At 42.7% G+C, this 18915-nt stretch overlaps 1 protein-coding gene across 3 annotated transcripts in view; it reads left to right on the forward strand.

Moving 5' to 3' along the window:
* DESI2 (desumoylating isopeptidase 2) overlaps positions 1-18915 on the forward strand; it is a 40688-nt gene that overhangs the window by 13421 nt on the left and 8352 nt on the right. For all 3 annotated transcript variants that reach the window (XM_029934850.1, XM_029934851.1, XM_029934852.1), the window contains 2 exons: positions 15232-15304; positions 17508-17601. In XM_029934850.1, coding sequence (XP_029790710.1) covers positions 15232-15304; positions 17508-17601 — 167 coding nt within the window. The remainder of the gene's footprint in view (positions 1-15231; positions 15305-17507; positions 17602-18915) is intronic.

Genomic DNA, 18915 nt, shown 5'->3' on the forward strand with positions numbered 1-18915 from the left:
TTATTTTGAGAGAGAGAGAGAGCGCACATAGGGGAGGGGCAGAGAGGGTGGGAGGGAGGGAGAGAAAGAGAATCCCAAGCAGGCTCCGCACTGTCAGTACTCCTGGGCCTCCGAGGAGGGGCTCCAACTCAACGAACCATGAGATCATGACCTGAGCCAAAATTAAGAGTCGAATTCTTAACCAGCTGAGCCGCCCCGGTGCTCCTGGAGGATCTAGAATTAAAGAGAGCCCAGCCTCAGGCTCGTTCAGCTTAGAGCCCAACCCAGAGGGGCTGGTCAAGTATAGATAGGCTGTGAAAGAAGTTTCAAGACTTTACCAAAATATCTGACATGAGCCATTAGCACAACAAAAGCAACTGCCTAACAAGAACATTTGCCAAGAACGTAGATTTCTGGTGCAGACACGGTTTCAGGACCAAGAGCTGACAGTGCCCTGCCTCTAATCCATTTCTCATCGCTAGTAGAGTCAGACTGTAGGTTATGTGAAACAGGTTTAGTCTTATACATATTCAAGGAGCATTCGGTTCACTGTTGATTTGACTTTTAAAACTCTCTTCTCCTTTAAAACAATTCCCAGTGATTCTGTGTAGCTTCTGGTGAGTCCTGAAAATTAGGTCCCTTGACAAGCACAGGAGTTGGTTTCTTAAAAATTGGTTTGCCTAGTTGATAAAGGGGAGGAAACTTTAGCGTTATGTGAAGTGCATAGGAGCACGTTTTCCTTGGTTTTAGGTTATCCTGTAAGTGTGTACTGCTGTGTACTCACACTCGTGCATTTCAGGACAGTGCTAAGGAGCTTTAAGTCTCAAAGTAAAGTTCTTTGGGAAGGCCAGCCTTGGACTAACCTTAAAATGTTTCGGCAAAACTGGGACTTGAGAATGAAAGAGGGTGCAAGCTCAATAGTTCTGCTTAAACAAACATACCCTGGGGGGAGAGTGTGTGTGTGAGAGAGAGAGAGAGAGAGAGAGAGAGGGGGAGAGAGGGAGAGAGGGAGGGAGGGAGTTTGGTTACATTGTTCTGAAAAAAAAGCTTTACAGAACATTTACCAAACTTGAAACACTATTAACTAAACAATTACTGGCAAATCTTTTGTAATCAGGAGAAATTACTTTCAAAGATCAAGGCTTAATACCTGAGGTTATCAACAATTTATAGATAGCATTGTAATGAAAATGTTAATGTTAGGAGAAGATTCTTTTTCTCTAGGACGCAGAAAGTGAGTAATGTGCCTTTTTAATTATTTATTAAAATTTTTAATGTTTATTCATTTTTGAGAGAGAGCGAGACAGCACAAGCGAGGGAGGGGTGCTTGGGGGCAGGGGCAGAGGAGAGGGTGACAGAATCCAAAGCAGCCTCCAGGCTCTGAATTGTCAGCACAGAGCCCGACGCAGGGATCAAACCCACGAACCATGAAATTACGACCTGAGTCAAAGTTGGACGCTTAACTGACTGAGCCCCCCAGGCACCCCACTGTGCTTATTTTAGGTAATACTCTCTGTGTAATGAAAAGATTGGATGTTCTTATAAATAATGATAATGGAATAGAATCTATATTTAGTGCCATCTTTCTTACCAAATAAAGCAAATTAACAGGTACATCTGGATGCGTATGGTTTTGTCTAGAAAAGATAGTGGTCTGTCTCAGTTCCTTCAGCAAGTTTTTATTGACTCTTTTTTATGATTAGCCTAATGCTAAGGCTCTATAGATAGCATTTTAATATGACTTACTATTATGGAGCATTTGCTGTAAGATTATCGGGGACTCAATCCAGTGGTATCAAAAAGCTCTCCTACAGTAGTCAGGCGGTATGACAATCACAGACCGCTTTATAGGAGATGGCACGATAGGAATTACCCCACAGTCTCCGCTCCTCACGGTTTATTTTTAATTTTGAACTCAGTAACTGAAATGCCTTCTCTTTTCCCTAAGCACCTTTTTAATGGGAATTAAGTAAAACACTTGCTTTAACCCACATAAACACTCGTTCTTTGCGGCGGGGGGGGGGGGGGGCACAGTCATACTTTATACCTGGATCCGTTAATACTAGCTTTTAAGGAAGTCAGGCCTGGGACTGAAGTGGTTATATTAAATGTTTTAAGTTCCAGACTAGGGAGATAGCATGGATCCTCATTGCTGCTTTCCAACAGGAAGCAGAAAACTGTATTAAATTGATAAGTCAAATCACTGACTGAAATGAAGTTAAATGGAAGTTCTCTTTCAGAAGAATAATGTAACATTTTAATATAGAACTATAATATGCCACAGTCAATTCGCTTCTGTAAACAGTGCTTTAAAGTGATAAATGGACATGTTTAGGCCAGTTTTTTGCATTGAGGCAAGGTTGAGCTCAAAAGTAATTGCAGTTATCGATGTATTTTAGGATGATAGGTTTCCTGTGAAGGGTTTCCTTTTACCTTTTATCACATTAATACTTAAAACACTTTGGAAAGCCCTCTACACTTCAGTGGCCGTTGGTGTCGGAAGAGGCTAAGCGCAGACCCGTGGTCCTTTCTCTTCTGTATGCTTAGGAAGCACTGGGAGAAGGGCCCAGGGCCAAAGTGACGTGTGGCTCTCCAGCTCTTCGCTTTTGCTCCTTGTGAGTCTGTGGGCACCCTGCGAACCCCGGGTGCACTTGCGGAGACCTCGTGCTCTGATCTGTGCTTCTCAAGAGTATAAATAATTGTGTGCAGGGTTCCTAAAGTAGAATCAAATTAATTCTGCCATTGTTTGCTATTCACTGTAATGAGTCACTGCTCTTGGGAATTTGGCATCAACTCTCAGAGATTCTTGAGGATAGTGAGAACTATCGGATAGCTGGAAGTAATCTGCATATTTACAGGAGTGTACAGCCGTTCCCTGGTAGGCAAAACGGCAGCACTGGGGGCTCACATGGTCAGGGAGTGTACGTTTGCTACTCCTAATGCTTCCTGTCTCGCAGGGGTCAGGCAGCCTCCTAAGGACTTCACATGGTGTTCACTATTTATGAATCATCCCCATCCTGTAAGTAGGGCCAGAGAAGATAGTGTCCTGCCCCACGTCACACACCTAGCAAATCGTGAAGACAGAGTCTGAGCCAGGCATTCTGGTCCCAGGAACTGACTTGCAATCCACACACTCTCTGAGACCGACTGGGGACCATCAAGAATTCCCAGTCACATGTGTTGGAAGAAACCAAGGCGAAGCGCTCCCATCTCCTGACACTCAGCCCAGTGTCTTTTCCACTGTAGTTCAAGATTCTTCTACCTGTATGGGCGTCATACTTGGATCGACTTTTTTTTTAATCCAAGCGATAGCTCTGTAGTGAAGTCAAGTGCAGCAGAAGCCACGTCCTTGGGACCTAGCCGGGATGCAAGGACGCGGCAGGCTTGCCTGTCAGACCCCCAGGGAGCGGGTGCCTTAGAGAAAGCTGACCACATGGCACCCTCTGTCCAGATGATTTAGGTGGGTGGTCAGTGGGGATGTGCTGTAGGGACGCGGCTGGTGTCTCGGTCTGAGGGAGGGCTTACGTGTGGTGGCGTCTGGCAGAAACCTCTGATTTCTCACCCAGTCAGTGGAGGGCCCCTCTCCCTCGGCACTGGGCTGACGGGGTGCTGTCCTGGGTCCCTTCTCTCTCGCCTGGCATGGGCTCTGTGCGATGAGGCCCCGGCATCAGCCCATGGGACCCCGGGAGGGACCAATCTGGGGGAGTCCTCTGGGTTCTGGCTGTACTCTGACACTCTGCCCAAGCTCTAGGAATAAAAGTGGTGGTTCCTGGTTCACACGTACGGCTTATGGGTGAATCTCTTCTTGCTGATCCATCTTCCCCAAGTACGGAATTGTCGACCTTGGCACCTGCTGCTGTTGAGACCACAAAATCCGCGAAGACCTAGCCAGCAGAAGTGAACGGAAGTCTTGCCTACTTACCTCCAGTCATGTCAACTCAGCATCTTGTTTTGTTTGTTTTTCGTGGATGCATGTTCTTGGCTGGGAGTTCATGTTGTGTATATATTTTTTTCCTTCTGGAAAATGTCCGTGTTTTATGGCATTCTGCAAAAGCAAGGATTTCCACAGCAGATTCCAGAAGCTCTGTTGAGCTTTGTGGAAAGATGCTTACTCCAGAGATGCTGTGCAAAGTGTTTGGAGGAGAGTGAATACTTTTTTAAAGCAAAGACAAAGGATGGAAACCCTGTCTGAGAAGAACTGAGGACCCCTACTATTACTTTCAGAAATCTTGCACGAGGGCAAGAGAGCGGTTACATAACGGTGGGGACTGTTACCTCTGAACTCTTCAGGAAAAGGCTCGGTCCTCTAGTTTTTCGTTTTGTTTACAGTTGTCTTATTAAGTCCCCGCTTAAAATGGGCACCGTGCATATTGTCTGCAAAGCCTGGGCTGAAGGACTTGACGAGGCGTGCTGGCTGACCGTGACTCCCACGCCTGTCTGCCCACGGGCAGCCGGCCCTGCGTGTGCTCTAATAATAGAGGGAGGCAGCCCCACCCCAGCGGACACCTCTGGAGGGCATCTCTCTCTGTGACCATCTCCCCCTGGAGTCTTTCCCCTCTTTTTTCCCCGAATTCATTCAGAAAAAATAGACATACGCCAAAGGAAAAACATCTCCTCTGCATCATGTAAATTCTAAACATTCTGGCAGTAATGTGCCGCTGTTCATATGTTCCTTCTGGTCGGTGACAAGAAGAGGCATAGAGTTGGGCTTTGTCTGCCCTTGATGTGTTAGTTTGCTTACGCCTGGCTTCCGTGTGAGTTTTGAAGGCAGCTCTCTGAAATCGGAGAAGTGACCTATTGGAAGGTTTCTGACCGGGGATAAGAGTTCAAGAACAGATTGGAGCCCCTTTTTGCATCCTTAGGAAATGTTTCATAGCAGCTAGTATATTTTTCATTGTTTTTGTTTTGATGAAAGCCCTACAGTCATGATCTGCATATGGTATTTCACTCACAATCAAGTCTCTGTTGGAGCTTTTGTTAGAGTAACAGCGGAGAAACGGAAACGTTTTTCTTCGTGAATTTTTTGGTTTTCGTTTTGCTAACAGAGGGGAAACTTACCTATAATACCCAATTTCCTTATTTTTTTTCCCCAAAGGAACTAAGTATGTATTGTATTCGAAGGAAAATTTGTCCTTGGGGGACTCCTCGGTGTTTATAGAACAGTTTTGATTTAAGTTTGCCAGCCGTCTGATACCAGTTAGTAGATCCTTTATTTCTGTTCTTAGCATTTTTTGAACCGTGTTCTTGAGCTGTAATTCACATGCCAAACCGTTCACCTGTTGTGGACAACTCAGTGGATTTTAGTGTGTTCGCAGAATCCCACAGTCACCATCACACTTGACATTAGAACTTTGTCTTCGCCCTGAAAAGAAACGCCATCCCATTTGCAAGCACTTCCATTTCCCTCCAGACCCCCCAGCCATGAGTGACCACTACTGTACTATTTTCTCAAGTTACCTCTTCTGGGCGTTTCATGTAAATGAAATCTTATGGTATGTGGTCCTTTCTGACCTAGCATAATGCTTTCATTGTCCATTCACGTTGTCCCCCCCCCACCCCGCGTCAGTACTTCATTCCCTTTTGTTGTTAAATTGTATAGCTATACCACTCTTCATTCATTCATCAGTTGAAACATTCTGATTGTTCCTGTTTGTTGACTGTTACTAAGTAACACTGCTGTGAATGTTGATTACAAGTTTTCATGTCACTGTATTTTCATTTCTCTTGAGTGTAAACCCAGGAGTGAAATCGATGGCTCATATAGTAACCCTAGGTGTAGTATTTTGAGGAAATGCCAAACTTTCCCAAAACTGCCATCCCATTTTGAATTCCTGTCGGCAGCGTATAAGGATTTGTTTCCCTACATCCTTGTCAGCATGTGCTTGTCTTTTTGATTATTGTCATCCAAGTGGGTGTGAAGTGGTATCTAATGGTGGTTTGGATTTGTGTATCTTCTTTAGAGAAATGCCTGTCTAGATCCTTTGCCCATTTTTTAATTGGATTATTTGTCTTGTTCTTGAATGTTAAAAGCTCTTTATATATTCTGGATATACATACCTTATCGAATGTGTTATTTGCCACCCATTCTGTAGGGCACCCTTTTACTTCCTTATAGTTCCCTTTGAACTTTGGACGTTCATGTCTTTGTTTTTGTGAATCTAATTTATTCTGCTTTTTTCTTTTGTTACTTGTGCTTTTGGTGTCACGGCTGTGAACCCATAGCCTAATATAAGATCATGAAGATAAACATGCTTTTGTTATTCTGAGAGTTTTAAAGTTTTGCTGTTCTTACACATAGGTCTTTGATCTATTTTGAGTTACTTTTTGGAGTCCTACTTCATTCATTTGCATGTGGATGGCCAGTTGTTCCAGCTTCTTTTTTTTTTTAATGTTTATTTTTGAGAGAGAGAGAGAGAGAACGAGCAGACTCATAAACCACGAGCTCAGAACCTGAGCCGAAGTCAGATGCTTAATGGACTGCGCCACCCAGGTGCCTTCCGGTTTCTTTCTTTCTTTTTTTTTTTTAACTTTCTTTCCCTCATTGAACTGTCTCAGCACCCTGGTCAAATTAGTCATCAATTAATCATATCAATGATCAATTAATGATACAGTAAGAGTTTATTTCTAAAGTAACTTCTACTCCATTGACCTGTATGTCTGCAGTTACACACCGCAGCCCTATACCAAGTTTTGAAGTCAGAAAGTGTCAGTCTTCAAACTGAAGTCTTATATTCTGTCAAGCATGGAAATCTTCCCATTTCTTTAGGTATTTAATAATGTTTTATCATTTTCAGATACAGAGTTATGTTCTTTTGTTAAATTTATCCCTAAATATTTTTTGATGTAACTGCAAAAGGAATTTTCTTAATTTCATCATTGCTAGGATACAGAAATACAATTGATGTTTGTATATTAATTTCGTGCCTTGCAATCTTGCTGAACTTACTAGTTTTAATAGATTCTTAGTGGATTCCTTATTATTTTCTCTATGCAAGAGTACATCGTCTGCAGATAGAGATAATTTTACTTCTTCTTTTCCAATCTGGGTGTCTTTTATTTCTTTTTCTGCTGTAATTGTCCTGGCTGGACTTTACCGTACGGTGTCCCGGCAGGGGCACGTGCACACATTGTTGTTTTGTTCCCCATCTTAAAGGGAAAGGAAGTGCTGAATACGGTGTTTGTTAGCTGTGGGTTTACATAGATGCCTTTTATCAGACTGGAAAAGTTTCCTTGTATTCCAGTTTGTTTGAGTGTTTTTATCCTGAAAGAGTGTTGTGTTTATCCCCATCTAATGAGATGATCGTGTGGGACCTGCCCTCTTCCTCTGTTGGTGTGGTATATTACATTAATTTTTTTCAATATTAAACCCACTTTACACTCTTGGAATGGATCTCACTTGCTTATGGTGTATGGCCCCTTTTTTTTATATGTTGCTGGATTCAATTTGCTAGTCTTTTGTTGAGGATTTTTGAGTCTGTGTTTATGAGATGTTGGTCTGTAGTTTTTTTGTGAACTCTTTGTGTTTGGTTCAAGTTAATTGTAGCCTCATAGAATGAATTGGGAAATATTCCCTTTTCTTCTTTCTTTTGGAGTAGTTTGAGAAGAATTGGTACTGATTCTTGTGTATTTGGTTGAATTCACCAAAATCATCTGGTCATAGTCCTTTTACTCTTGGGTAATTTAAATTACTTCTCTCTCTCTCTCTCTCTCTCTCTCTCTCTCTCTCTCTCTCATTCTCACTTATTGTAGATCTAGTCAGATTTTTAATTTCTTCTTGAGTCAATTTTGGTAGTTTGCGTCTTTCCAGGAATTTGTTCATTCTGTCTCTGTTGCTATACAGTTGTTCATAGCATTCTTTACCATCCTTTTTATTTCTGTAAGGTCAATAAAGAGGTCTATTCATAGATTTCCAACTAGTAAATCAGCACTTTATTTATTGTTAGAGATGTTTATTTATTTTTGAGAGAGAGTGAGAGAGTGTGAGCAGGGAAGGAACGGGGCGGGGGGGGTGGGGGGACGACACAGAATCTGAAGCAGGCTCCAGGCTTCGAGCTGGCAGCACAGAGCCCGATGCGGGGCTCGAACGCAAGAACTGCGAGATCATGACTTGAGCTGAAGTCAGACACCCAACCGACTGACTGAGCCACCCAGGCACCCCGTAAATAGGTACTTTAGTCTCACAAGTTAATTAACTCTTAAACTTGGGGGCTTTGCAGGTGTAGAAAATACAAAGGAACATGAAAAGCAAAGTACTATCGAGTCCCTCATTGTTATTGCCAACAGTGAGTAAGCAGCCTCGACATGATTTCCTGCCTGGCCCGGAGTGTGGGGACACAGACATTGAGAGAAAAAGCAATGTTAGGAGGGGTAACTGTCCACAGGACTCTCTCTGGGTAAGACATCCTTTTCCTGGCAACTTGTAGGCTTCCTAAAACCTTGACCTGATTGTCAGCTTCCCATCGGGGAATGGAGGTGCATGCAATCAAGTATTCATTTGTCACTGTCGTGTATCAGCCATTCTTTAGAAACCTTACGTAGGTCAGATCTCATTGTAGTGAACGCCAGCGGACTGGCCAGATTCGTGGATAGGCCACTTCTCTCTCATTTTTATGTTTCTCTGATTTAACGGATCTCCCAACTCTAAAAATGTGTCAAAACATACACGTTTCTTTTTTAGAATGCAAAGCCTCGAATACACGGAAATTTCAGACTCTAAAGTAGTAGACTGCATACCCAGGAACTTAAAAGAATTCTAAGCATTGGAGAGATTATTTTCATTTGTGAAAGGGCAGAAAATGAAAGATTTCTAAGTTCAAGACCCCACTCCAGCAAGCGCATTCCCATCCTCACCCCGACCTAACCTTTTGGCCAGAAGTCACCGTTCGTGTATGATTTTTATTTTCCTCAAAACCTTGCTGTTGCTTAATAAAGCATTTAGATTCCCATTATCGAAATTTATTATAAAAGCACTTTTGAAAAGCTCTTTACTACTCACCTAAAAGATAAATTGTTGAAGTTAAGCGATATTAGATGTTAAATGGAAATAAACGATCAGTTTACTAAGAGTGTACTAAGACCTTTTGATTATTGCAGACAAACCATTTTGGATCTGTCTCTGTGGAGAATAGTCTGTATTTTGAAAGAGAAGCTCACGCTGTGAAAAGAAAAAAGAAAAAAGGTCACGTGTAAAGCAGAGCTGTCTGCGTCCAGAACAAAAGCATGTCGGTGCTGTTTTTAAGGAAATCACCAGCATACAGACCAAATTATTGGTTGCAGACAGTATAAACAATGGAATTTTTCACACGGAAGAGGCAGTGTAAGTCCTAGAGAAGTTGGCTGCCCGGAAAACCTCTGACTGCAAAAGGCCTAGCAAACCTGAATGCAGACTAGCTGATCGCCGCCTGGTGGTTTCTACCCTTTCTCTGAAAAGGGAGAGAAAGGAGGAAGAGGGCAAGAAAAATGGGAAAAGCATTTCTTCTCTTCTAAGGAGGCGAGAACTAGATCATTTTCTTTAGTTCCCTTTGTTCTTTTTTTAAATTTTTTTAATGTTTGTTTATTTTTGAGAGAAACACAGAGTGTGAGCAGGGGAGGGGCAGAGAGAGAGGGAGGCACAGAATCAAAAGCAGGCTCCAGGCTCTGAGCTGTCAGCACAGAGCCCGACGCGGGGCTCGAACTTACAAACTGCTAGATCATGACCACAGAGTCAAAGTTGGACACTTAGCCAACTGAGCCCCCCAGGTGCCCCTCCCCCTAACTTCTTATTTTGAAAATGTTTAGGACTTCAGAAAAGGCAAACTTGAAAGGAGAATACAGTCTGTATACTCTCCACCTGGATTCACCAATTTTTTTAATGTTGTTGAGATAGAGTGCAAGCAGGGGAGGGGCAGAGAGAGGGAGACACAGAATCCAACATAGGCTCCAGGCTCCCAGCTGTCAGCACAGAGCCTAACATGTGGCTTGAACTCACGGACCGTGAGATCATGACCTAAGCTGAGGTCAGACGCTTAACCGACTAAGCCACCCAGGCGCCGCTGGATTCATCAATTTTTAACCCTCTTTGCTTTTCTCAAACCCTCTCTTACACATACACATACCCACATCCGCACCCAGAGAGTAAATCATAAATGTTATAGCATTTCACCTTGGTATACTTCAATATGCATTTCCTAACAAGACATTCTCTACCTAATCAGAGTACTGTTACCACACCCAAGAAACTTCCCATGCATCAATATTTCCCTAATGACATCTTGGGGAACAAGGGGGTTTAATCTGGGATGCAGTCAGATTCCTTCATTATGTTTAGTTGCCAGATCTTTTTCATCTTCTCTAAAGAGTAACGACTCTTTTGACTTTTATGTCACTGTTTTTTAAAAAAGCAGGTTGCTTTTCTTATAGAATATCCCATAGTCCAGACTCACTGATTTTTTCCTTATGGAAACATTGTATGAGTTAAACATATCGGACAAGAAAACTAACAACAGAAACGGGCCCTCCTGCTTTCTCACACCAAGAGGCCCAGAGCATCGGTCTGTCCAGCTATTGGTGATTCCATTTAATCACCTGCATAAGATGATACTCATATATTTTTTTTTCTTATTTTCAAGGGTGTCTTTATTTTCCTTGTGATTTAGAGAAATGTGAGGTACAGTACTTCGAGACCATGCAAACATTGTTCTCCAACAACCTCCTTTTTCTCCGAAATGAGGAACAAGACAACGATGCCCACTCTCACCACTTCTATTCAGCATGTAACTGGAGTTCCTGGCCACAGCAGTTAGGCAGGAAAAAGAAACAAAAGGCATGCGTATCGGAAAGAAAGAAGTAAAACTGCCCTCTTGTAGATGACATGATACCATATATAGAAATTGTTAGGACTAGTAAAAAAAAACTCAGGTTACAGGATACAAAATCTATGTAAAAATCAGTTGTGTTTCTGTACACTAATACTAGACTCAGAAAAATCAAGAAAATGTCCCATTTACAGTTGCATCAAAAAGAATAAAATACCAAGGAGGTCAAGAACCTATATACTGAAAACTGCAATACATTCATGAAAAAAATCGAAGAGACAAAAAGCAGGATATTTCATGCTCAAAGACTGAAAGAATAATGTTAAGATGTCCATACTAGCCAAAGCAATCTACGGATTCATTGAGTCCCTATTAAAACTCCAATGGCAGGAGCCTGGGTGGCTCAGTTGGTTGAGCGTCTGACTTGGGTCATGATCTCACAGTTTGTGGGTTCAGGCCCCATATTGAGCTCTATGCTGACAGCCTGGAGCCTGCTTGGGATACTGGGTTTCCCTCCCTCCCTGCTCCTCCCTCTTGCACTCTGTCTCTTTCTGTCTCTCAAAGATGAAGAAATGTTTAAAAAATTTTTAATTCCAATGGCATTGTCCACAGAACTAGAAATAATTCCAAAAAGGTTTTAGACCTGAATAGCCAAATCAATTTTGACCAAAGCCAAGGAGTCTCACACTCCCTGATTTCAAACTATACCACAAAGCTCTAGTAATCAAAACAGCATGATATTGGCATAAAAACAGACACATACATCAGTAGGAAGGAGTAGAGAGCATAGACACAAACCCATGCATTTTTGGTCTGCTGATTTGCCCCAAAGGAGGCAAGAGTAGAGCATGGGGAAAGGGCAGTCTTTAACAAATGATGTTGGGAAAACTGGACAGCTCCATGTAGAAGGATGAAACTGGACTGCTGCTCTATACCATATGCAAAATCAACTCAAAATGGATTCAAGACTTGAAGGTACAACCTAAAATTATGAAACTCCTAGAAAACATAGGCGGTGATTAGCTCCTTGATCCTGGTCTTAGTAATAGTTTTTTTGGATCTGACGTCAAAGGCAAGGGTGGCAAAAGCAAAAATAAATAAATAGAACCACATCAAACTAAAACTTCTGTGCAGTAAAGGAAATGATCAGCAACAGGAAAGGCAGCCCACTGAGTGGGCGAAATAAGAACTAACACGACTCAGTAGCAGAAACAGGCTGATGAAAAAGTGGGGAGATGATTTGAATAGATGTTTCTCCAAAGACGTCCAGGTACATGAGAAGAGACTCAGCATCACCAATCATCAGGGAAACAAATCAAATCTACAATGAACTCTCACTTGACACCTGTCTGAATGGCTGTTCTCAAAAAGACAAGAAATAACAGGGTGTGGAGAAAAGGGAGCCCTCTCGCACTATTGGTAGAATTGTAAATTAGTGCAGCCACCATGGAAAATAGTGTGTAAATTCCTCAATAAATTAAAAAGTGAGCAACCTTATAAGCCAGCAATTCCAATACTGGGTGTCTATCCAAAGAAAATGAAAACACTATAATCTGTACAGTCCTGTGTTCATTGCAGATTTATTTACAGTAACCAAGATGATGGAAACAGCCTAGCTGTCCATCTGTGAGTGAATAGCTCAAGAAAATGTGGTTGATTGATCGATTGATAACTCAGCCATCTGAGTAGTATATATAAATATTACTCAGCCATAAAAAAGAATGAAGCCTTACTATTTGCAACATGAATGAACCTTGAGTGTATTTTAAGTGAAAGAACACAGAAAGAGACAAATACTGTGTGCTTTCACTTATGTGTGAAATCTGAAAAACGAAACAGAACAAAACCCAGACTTAACAGATACAGAGAACAGAGTGGTGGTTGCCAGATGGGAGGGTGGTTGGGAAAGGGAGGGCAAAGTGGGTGAAGAGGGTTAAGACGTGCATACTTCAGGTTCCGGAATAAATAACTCATTGAGATGTATTGTACGTTAATAGCATCATAAGGCGAAAGAGGGGAACCGGACTTACTAGGGGGGGGCCCTTTCACGGTGTATGTAAATATCAAGGCTCTGTGTTATACACCAGAAACTAGCGTAACATTGTCAATTACGCGTCAGTATGTGTGTTCAGTTGCTCAGGGAAAAATGAGAGTATCCATTTAGAGGGCACTCCCTCCCCTGCTATAGCTACACCCTTTTCCCAAATTGTTACCAGTTTGATCTGTATCTTTCAAACCTTCTTGTGCTGTAGTTGATGGCAGTTCTGTTGTATTTTTTCCATATTCGACTCATAAACATACCTGAAGGGCGTATTTATTTCTTTACTTTGCCAATGATGTGATCATGCTCCAGATAACGTATCATGACTTGGTGTTTTACTTTATGTCTTTTTATGCCCCTTTGTATTGAGTTACCTCACTCTTAGTAGCTGTATGATAGTTCATACTACGGATTTACCATAACTGATATTTATGTTGTTTCTAGGTTTTCAGTATTATAGGCAGCTGCAGTTAAGATCCTGGAATATGTCTTTGCATATGTTCAAGTATTTCTATAGAATAGATTTCCAAGAGGTAGAATGGTTAATTAACTGTCATCGATTCACACTTATGCAGTAGCTTCCTCACACCCTTACCAACACCGGCAATATTTAGCAATATTTTTTATATTGGCCCATCTGATGGGTTAAGAAAAGAACGGTAGCTTACTGTTCTCATCAGTATTTCTCTGTTTACTACTGAGAATGTTCATTCATGTTTGCTAGCCACTAATTTCTCCTGTGACTGCTCACTTGTCTGTGGGGGTATTTTTCTAATGGAGCTGTCGTATAGTATCCCTTGTGGTCTGAATTTTTGCCGCCTAAACTCTGGAATTAAGTAGATCTGAGAAAGTCTTGAGAGACCCCTTTCTAGATGCACCCTCCCTGCTCTACCCAGAATCAGATCCGTTTGGACGACAGCATTCCTGACTTGCCGCCCAGACTCGGGAACCAAAGAGAATCTTTCAGAGAGGAGGGCGCAGCTCATTCTGATCTTTGCTATGGTGTGTTACAATTGGTTTTTCTGTGTGTGGTTTATCTTTTGATGTCATTCATGTGGTTTTACACAACAAAAAGTTGGAAATGTTCATTGAATATCTGTGGTTTTCCTGTATAAGTTCTAAGGTTTTGCTCTTATCTAGGTCATCTTTTTCCCATCTAAGATTTTTTTCTATCTATTTTATTTTCTTCTCTATAGTTATTTTTAGACACACTGGAATTCTTGGCTACATGAAATGTATTTTTATGCATAATGTATGTTGTCAACACATTTTTAAGAATTTATCGTTAGTCTTAAACACCACCTTTATCCCACACCAGGATTCTTATGTAGGCAAAGGTCTGTTCTAAAGCTGTGTCAAACTGTTGAGTGAATGTTTCAATATCTAGATACAAAAGTTCCTTGTTCTTTTTCAAATATCCTTTGTTTATTATTGCTTCATTTTCCTTCCGGGTACATTTATGTTTCCTGCAGCAATGTAGACAAACGTGCACTCCCCGGGTCTGGGAGAAACTGGCTAGGGGTCTGGAACCAAGGTTAAGACCTCAATAGAAAAGAAAAAGACAAATTATCTATCCTCCAAGCCTGGAAGAAACTTAATGGGTTTGTAACACTATTAAGTGCTGCCTGAGAGTGTGTTTCATGAGCCCTTGACTCACCGATCCTTTTGGGTTGGGTAGACCCTCTCCCACCCATGTGCTCCTCCGAGTCACCCCCAGGATTCCACGTCCTGATGCTGGTGCGATCCCTTCACTCTTCCAGACACTTCTATCCAGTCCCCTACACCCTGTCCCACCCCCCCACGTTTTCTCTCTGGTTCCTACAAACCCAGTTCAGGTACTACCTTTGCTGGGAATGTTTTCTTCCTGCCAACGGTAAGAAGATCGTGAGAGCCTTTGTGCCTTTTATTATTTGTTCCTATATTATCATTATCCAGCTTCGGGCTGAGTCGGGACATAAATGCCATATAGGTCTTTTTCAAATGTTTTTGAAAAAGAATAACACCTCCCAGTCTTCAGGGAACTCACCAGAGAATGAAAAGAAAAGCTTAAGCTAGAGAAAAAATAGATATGAAAGCATACATTATTGTAATTTTTTTTCTAATCACGAGAGAGCTTTTATATCCATTTTTTTCCCAGCCTGACCAGGTGTAGGTTTTATGGCTTATGCTCTAAGCTTTACAAATGGAGGCATTCATTTTGACCCGGGAAGACACTCCTTACGAGAGGTAGAACCAACACAGGCAGAGATGGGACCAAATGGGCCCTTCTCATGGAGTTTGGGGGCCAGAAGGAAAAACACTAGGAAATGGAGTTAGAAGGACCTAGACGTTCCATGAAGATTTAGGGGTAGTAATCGGTATCATGTGGAGCTGTGTTGTAAATGAACAGATATTCTGAATCTCTCCTTTTTTTCCTAGTACTGGATGAATGAATACACCTCGTCCATCGGAATTGGAGTTTTTCATTCAGGAATTGAAGTATATGGCAGAGGTATGTGTATCTACCGTCGGAACAGGCTTCCCGAAGACTGTTTTCTTTTAAAGGACTCGTGAAATTATCACTGTAGCTCTTCCTCTTTTTTTTTTTCCAACCACTTACGTATGTGATCGTATCGCACAAAGTAGAAGAAAATCTCCCCACGTTTGTTTGAACTGCAGTTTGGGAAAATGCCCAAAGTTGAATGTATTTGAGGAAAAGGTACTGAAGTTCATGACTGGGTGTTCATTGAGTTATCTTTTCTTCCAAATACAACAGCTGAAAAACTAGTTGCCTTTTGGACCATTTCACCTTTTGGACAGTTTTGCTCTGACAGACGCTGGAGTTCCTAACAAGCCTCACTCTTTGAAAAACCGTCATTATGGTTGGAAAAGCGTTGGTACAAACATGAAATGCCAGTTTTCTGAGGGAATTTCAGTATTAAATTTATTTTTGGAGACTGGCAAGCGCGTAGTTACGAAGTTGGAGAATGTCCCTGGGCAAGTCCTGCCCTTGCTTCTATCTAGCTTTCTGCTCAAGGATGATGGCCTGTGTGGTCTGCCCCACCCTAACTATGATGGCTGTGACAGGAGCCACTCCGACCTAGCAGCTTGGCCTTCCTGTGTTTTGACCTCTGCTGCTGGCACAGGACGGCCTCCCTCAAGTCCAGCCGAGGCAATCTGCGGGAGACCGACCCCATTTCCAGTCTCCTCGGGCTCGTGCAGTGTATTTTTTTGAATCATGAACTCACCCTGCGACGGCGATGTCTTTCATTTGCCTCAGTCAGGCGGCCTTGGTGTGGGCCTTCTAAGACTGTGCTCGCTGCCCCTCGGAGTGGTTTGCACCCTTGCTTGGTTTGGTTTTTGCCAGAGTTGCCAGTTTCCCCTTTAACTGAGTCTCCATGGTGGGCGCCAGCTTTCTGAGTGCCACCTTGGTCCCGTTGCCGTGAAGTAGAGAAGGACATGTGGGCCTGGTGCGCTTTCTCCGTTTTCCAGACGAAGGAGCCAGGGCTCCCTTCTGCTGGAAGTCTGACCACAGACAGTTCATGGAACGCGGCCTAGAACCCAAGTGTTCCTCTGTGCCAGCCATTCTGCCACCTGTCTGATCCTTGCATCCCTCCGTAAGATGGTTCAGGAATTCTCAGAAACACAGCTGGAAACATGTCCGTGTGAGCATGACAGAGCCAAGGGCAGACGTCTTCCTGACAGTGGATGACGATTCTCGAGCAGATGAATAAACGGCTCTGAGAGTTTTCCTTACTGAGTTGCAGACGTTAAAAATCTAAACGTAGCCTTTCCGCCTCCGACCTGATTATTACACTGTTGATTATAAAGTCCTATCGTTAAGATAAATTTTAACGTGTATTTCAGAATTGAATGCCACACACTTTCTTAGCCACACCTTTGCTTTTCTTCTGGTAGGGCTGAATCAGCTGTCAGCTTGGTATCTGCCTTGTTCTTGCCCATACTCTAAGACCTTTCATGATTGTATTTAATACATTTTAAGTGATGAGATTAATTTAAACATTTGTTTGTAATTTTTTAAGTAAGTCCACTTAGATTTGCCACTTATATCTCCAAATATCTCCTACCAGGAAACTTGAGTTCCTTCCTTACCTGAAGCCATGCTCCCTGAGACTTTATAGCTCAGGACCCCGCAGCGCGAGTGGGTCCGCCCCAGCTGAAAGACGCTGTGGAGAGTGTGTGTGAGGAAGTGTACGTGTTAACTTGTGACTGGAATCGCATTCAGTGCTCCAGGTTTGCTAACGTGTCACTCCTAAGTCAGAGGTAAACCAAGAGCCTTCCACCTGCGAGCCGTGAAAACTCATCACGGTTATGTGCTTTTCCAGAGAAGCCTGAAGCTTGAAATTCGATCCCTTTAGTTTAGAAAGTGGCAAAGTGCTGCACTGACCGCCCACGCAGTCTGGCACGACATCTGGCAGAGAGGCTGTGGTCCCCCGGGTCTGTCACCTGCCAACAAGAACGGACGGATCAGGGTCCCCTTCGCGTGTCTTCGTTATCAGAGCTTTAAGCCGTTTGTGTTGACGGGTGTTAACACCTGACAGCCAAACGAGACTGAGATCTTTGTGGAAGCGTTGATAAACTAGAAAATATTTAGGTGGTGTCATTATTATCCACATCGTTTATTAAAGCTAATTCAGCATTCTGGTTAAGTATTGTGTGATAAATACTAAAAATCATGAGTTTTCTCTTTTCAGAATTTGCTTATGGTGGCCATCCTTACCCCTTTTCTGGAATATTTGAAATTTCCCCAGGAAATGCTTCTGAACTAGGAGAAACATTTAAATTTAAGTAAGTAGGGAGGATAATTTTTATTACACTGTCTTAGGTGCCAAAGCTTGTTTTCAGGCCTACAGAAGTCACTCTGTAGACTAAACTCCAGGAAGTTAAAATGTTTCTTTAATGCTGTTTTAGTTGCTGACACTTTATTTTAAAATCCACTGTATCTCAAATGTGTAATGATGAGAATCGGCCAGATGAAGTGTCAGAAATAACCTAGCCTTTTGCTTGTGTTCAGGACCCACGTGAGTTATTCTGTGCACTTCAACAACGTTCTTACCTTAGTATGTAACTTGGATTCTGCCTTAGAAAACGTGTATATGTAAGCGATTGCTTCCCCTCAGGCTCCTGTGCCGGGAGAGATGTGACCTGCTCACCACTGGTAAAACCTCCTTTCTCTCCGGGCAAGCGTAGCACAGCGAGCAGGCCTAGGACCGCTGCATTGTGCACCTGCAACTAGTAATGTGCAGGTCAGCGGTCCTCAAGACAAATGAAAATCGGTTTTAGTAAAATGCATGAAGAGAGAAAAAAAAATGGTAGGAATTTTTTTTTTAATCTTTTCACTTTCCCCAATGAAAGGGATGCTGCTGTTTATACATTTGAAATACCCGAGCAACTGATTAGCTGAGAAACTTGCTAAGGTGCGCTTAGTACACGTGCTCCGAAACCAGATACCCTGAAACCTCCGGAGCCCTCGGCAGCACCAAGAACACAAATGCTTAATGATCCAGATTTCCATTTCTTAGTTAAGGTGTGTGTTTGAAGAGATATTTAGAGCCGTAGTTTCAGGGAGCTCTAAAGAACCTTCTGGGCCTATCATCATGCACTTGCCAAGTGAAAAACAGTGAAACGAGGCTATAATATTGAAATTCAGGGTAGGGCTGCCCATGTCGATCACTACCCAGTTCACAGCTCTCCCAGCCTGTCCCTGATCGACTCTAGTCTGTCCTGAGTCTCTTCCTCAGGTGGGTGGCCCCTTTCGCAGGACTGCTAGATGAAAGGGCTTGCTAGGTATTTGTGGTTTTCTTAGATGCCTCATTTGTATCTGATGTGAACTCTGCCTTCTGTTGGGTATCCCATCTGTCACATTTCCAGGGTGGTTGCTGGGGGCCGGGTTGGGGGGAGGGGTTGGTTGATTGGTATTTGTAATGCTATAAAACAATTGTAGTTGGTCATCAGTTCATGCCCCCATGGTACAGAAGCAGATAGTGTGAAAGACTATTTCTGAGTGAGATTCCAGCCAGCGAGCCAGGGGCCAGTGTAATTGCAGAGGAATATCCTCAGCAGGATCTGGGTCGGCAGCAACCTGACTGCATACACGCTGCT

Source organism: Suricata suricatta, chromosome 3 (assembly GCF_006229205.1).
Source record: "Suricata suricatta isolate VVHF042 chromosome 3, meerkat_22Aug2017_6uvM2_HiC, whole genome shotgun sequence".
Classification (NCBI taxonomy): Eukaryota; Metazoa; Chordata; class Mammalia; order Carnivora; family Herpestidae; genus Suricata; species Suricata suricatta.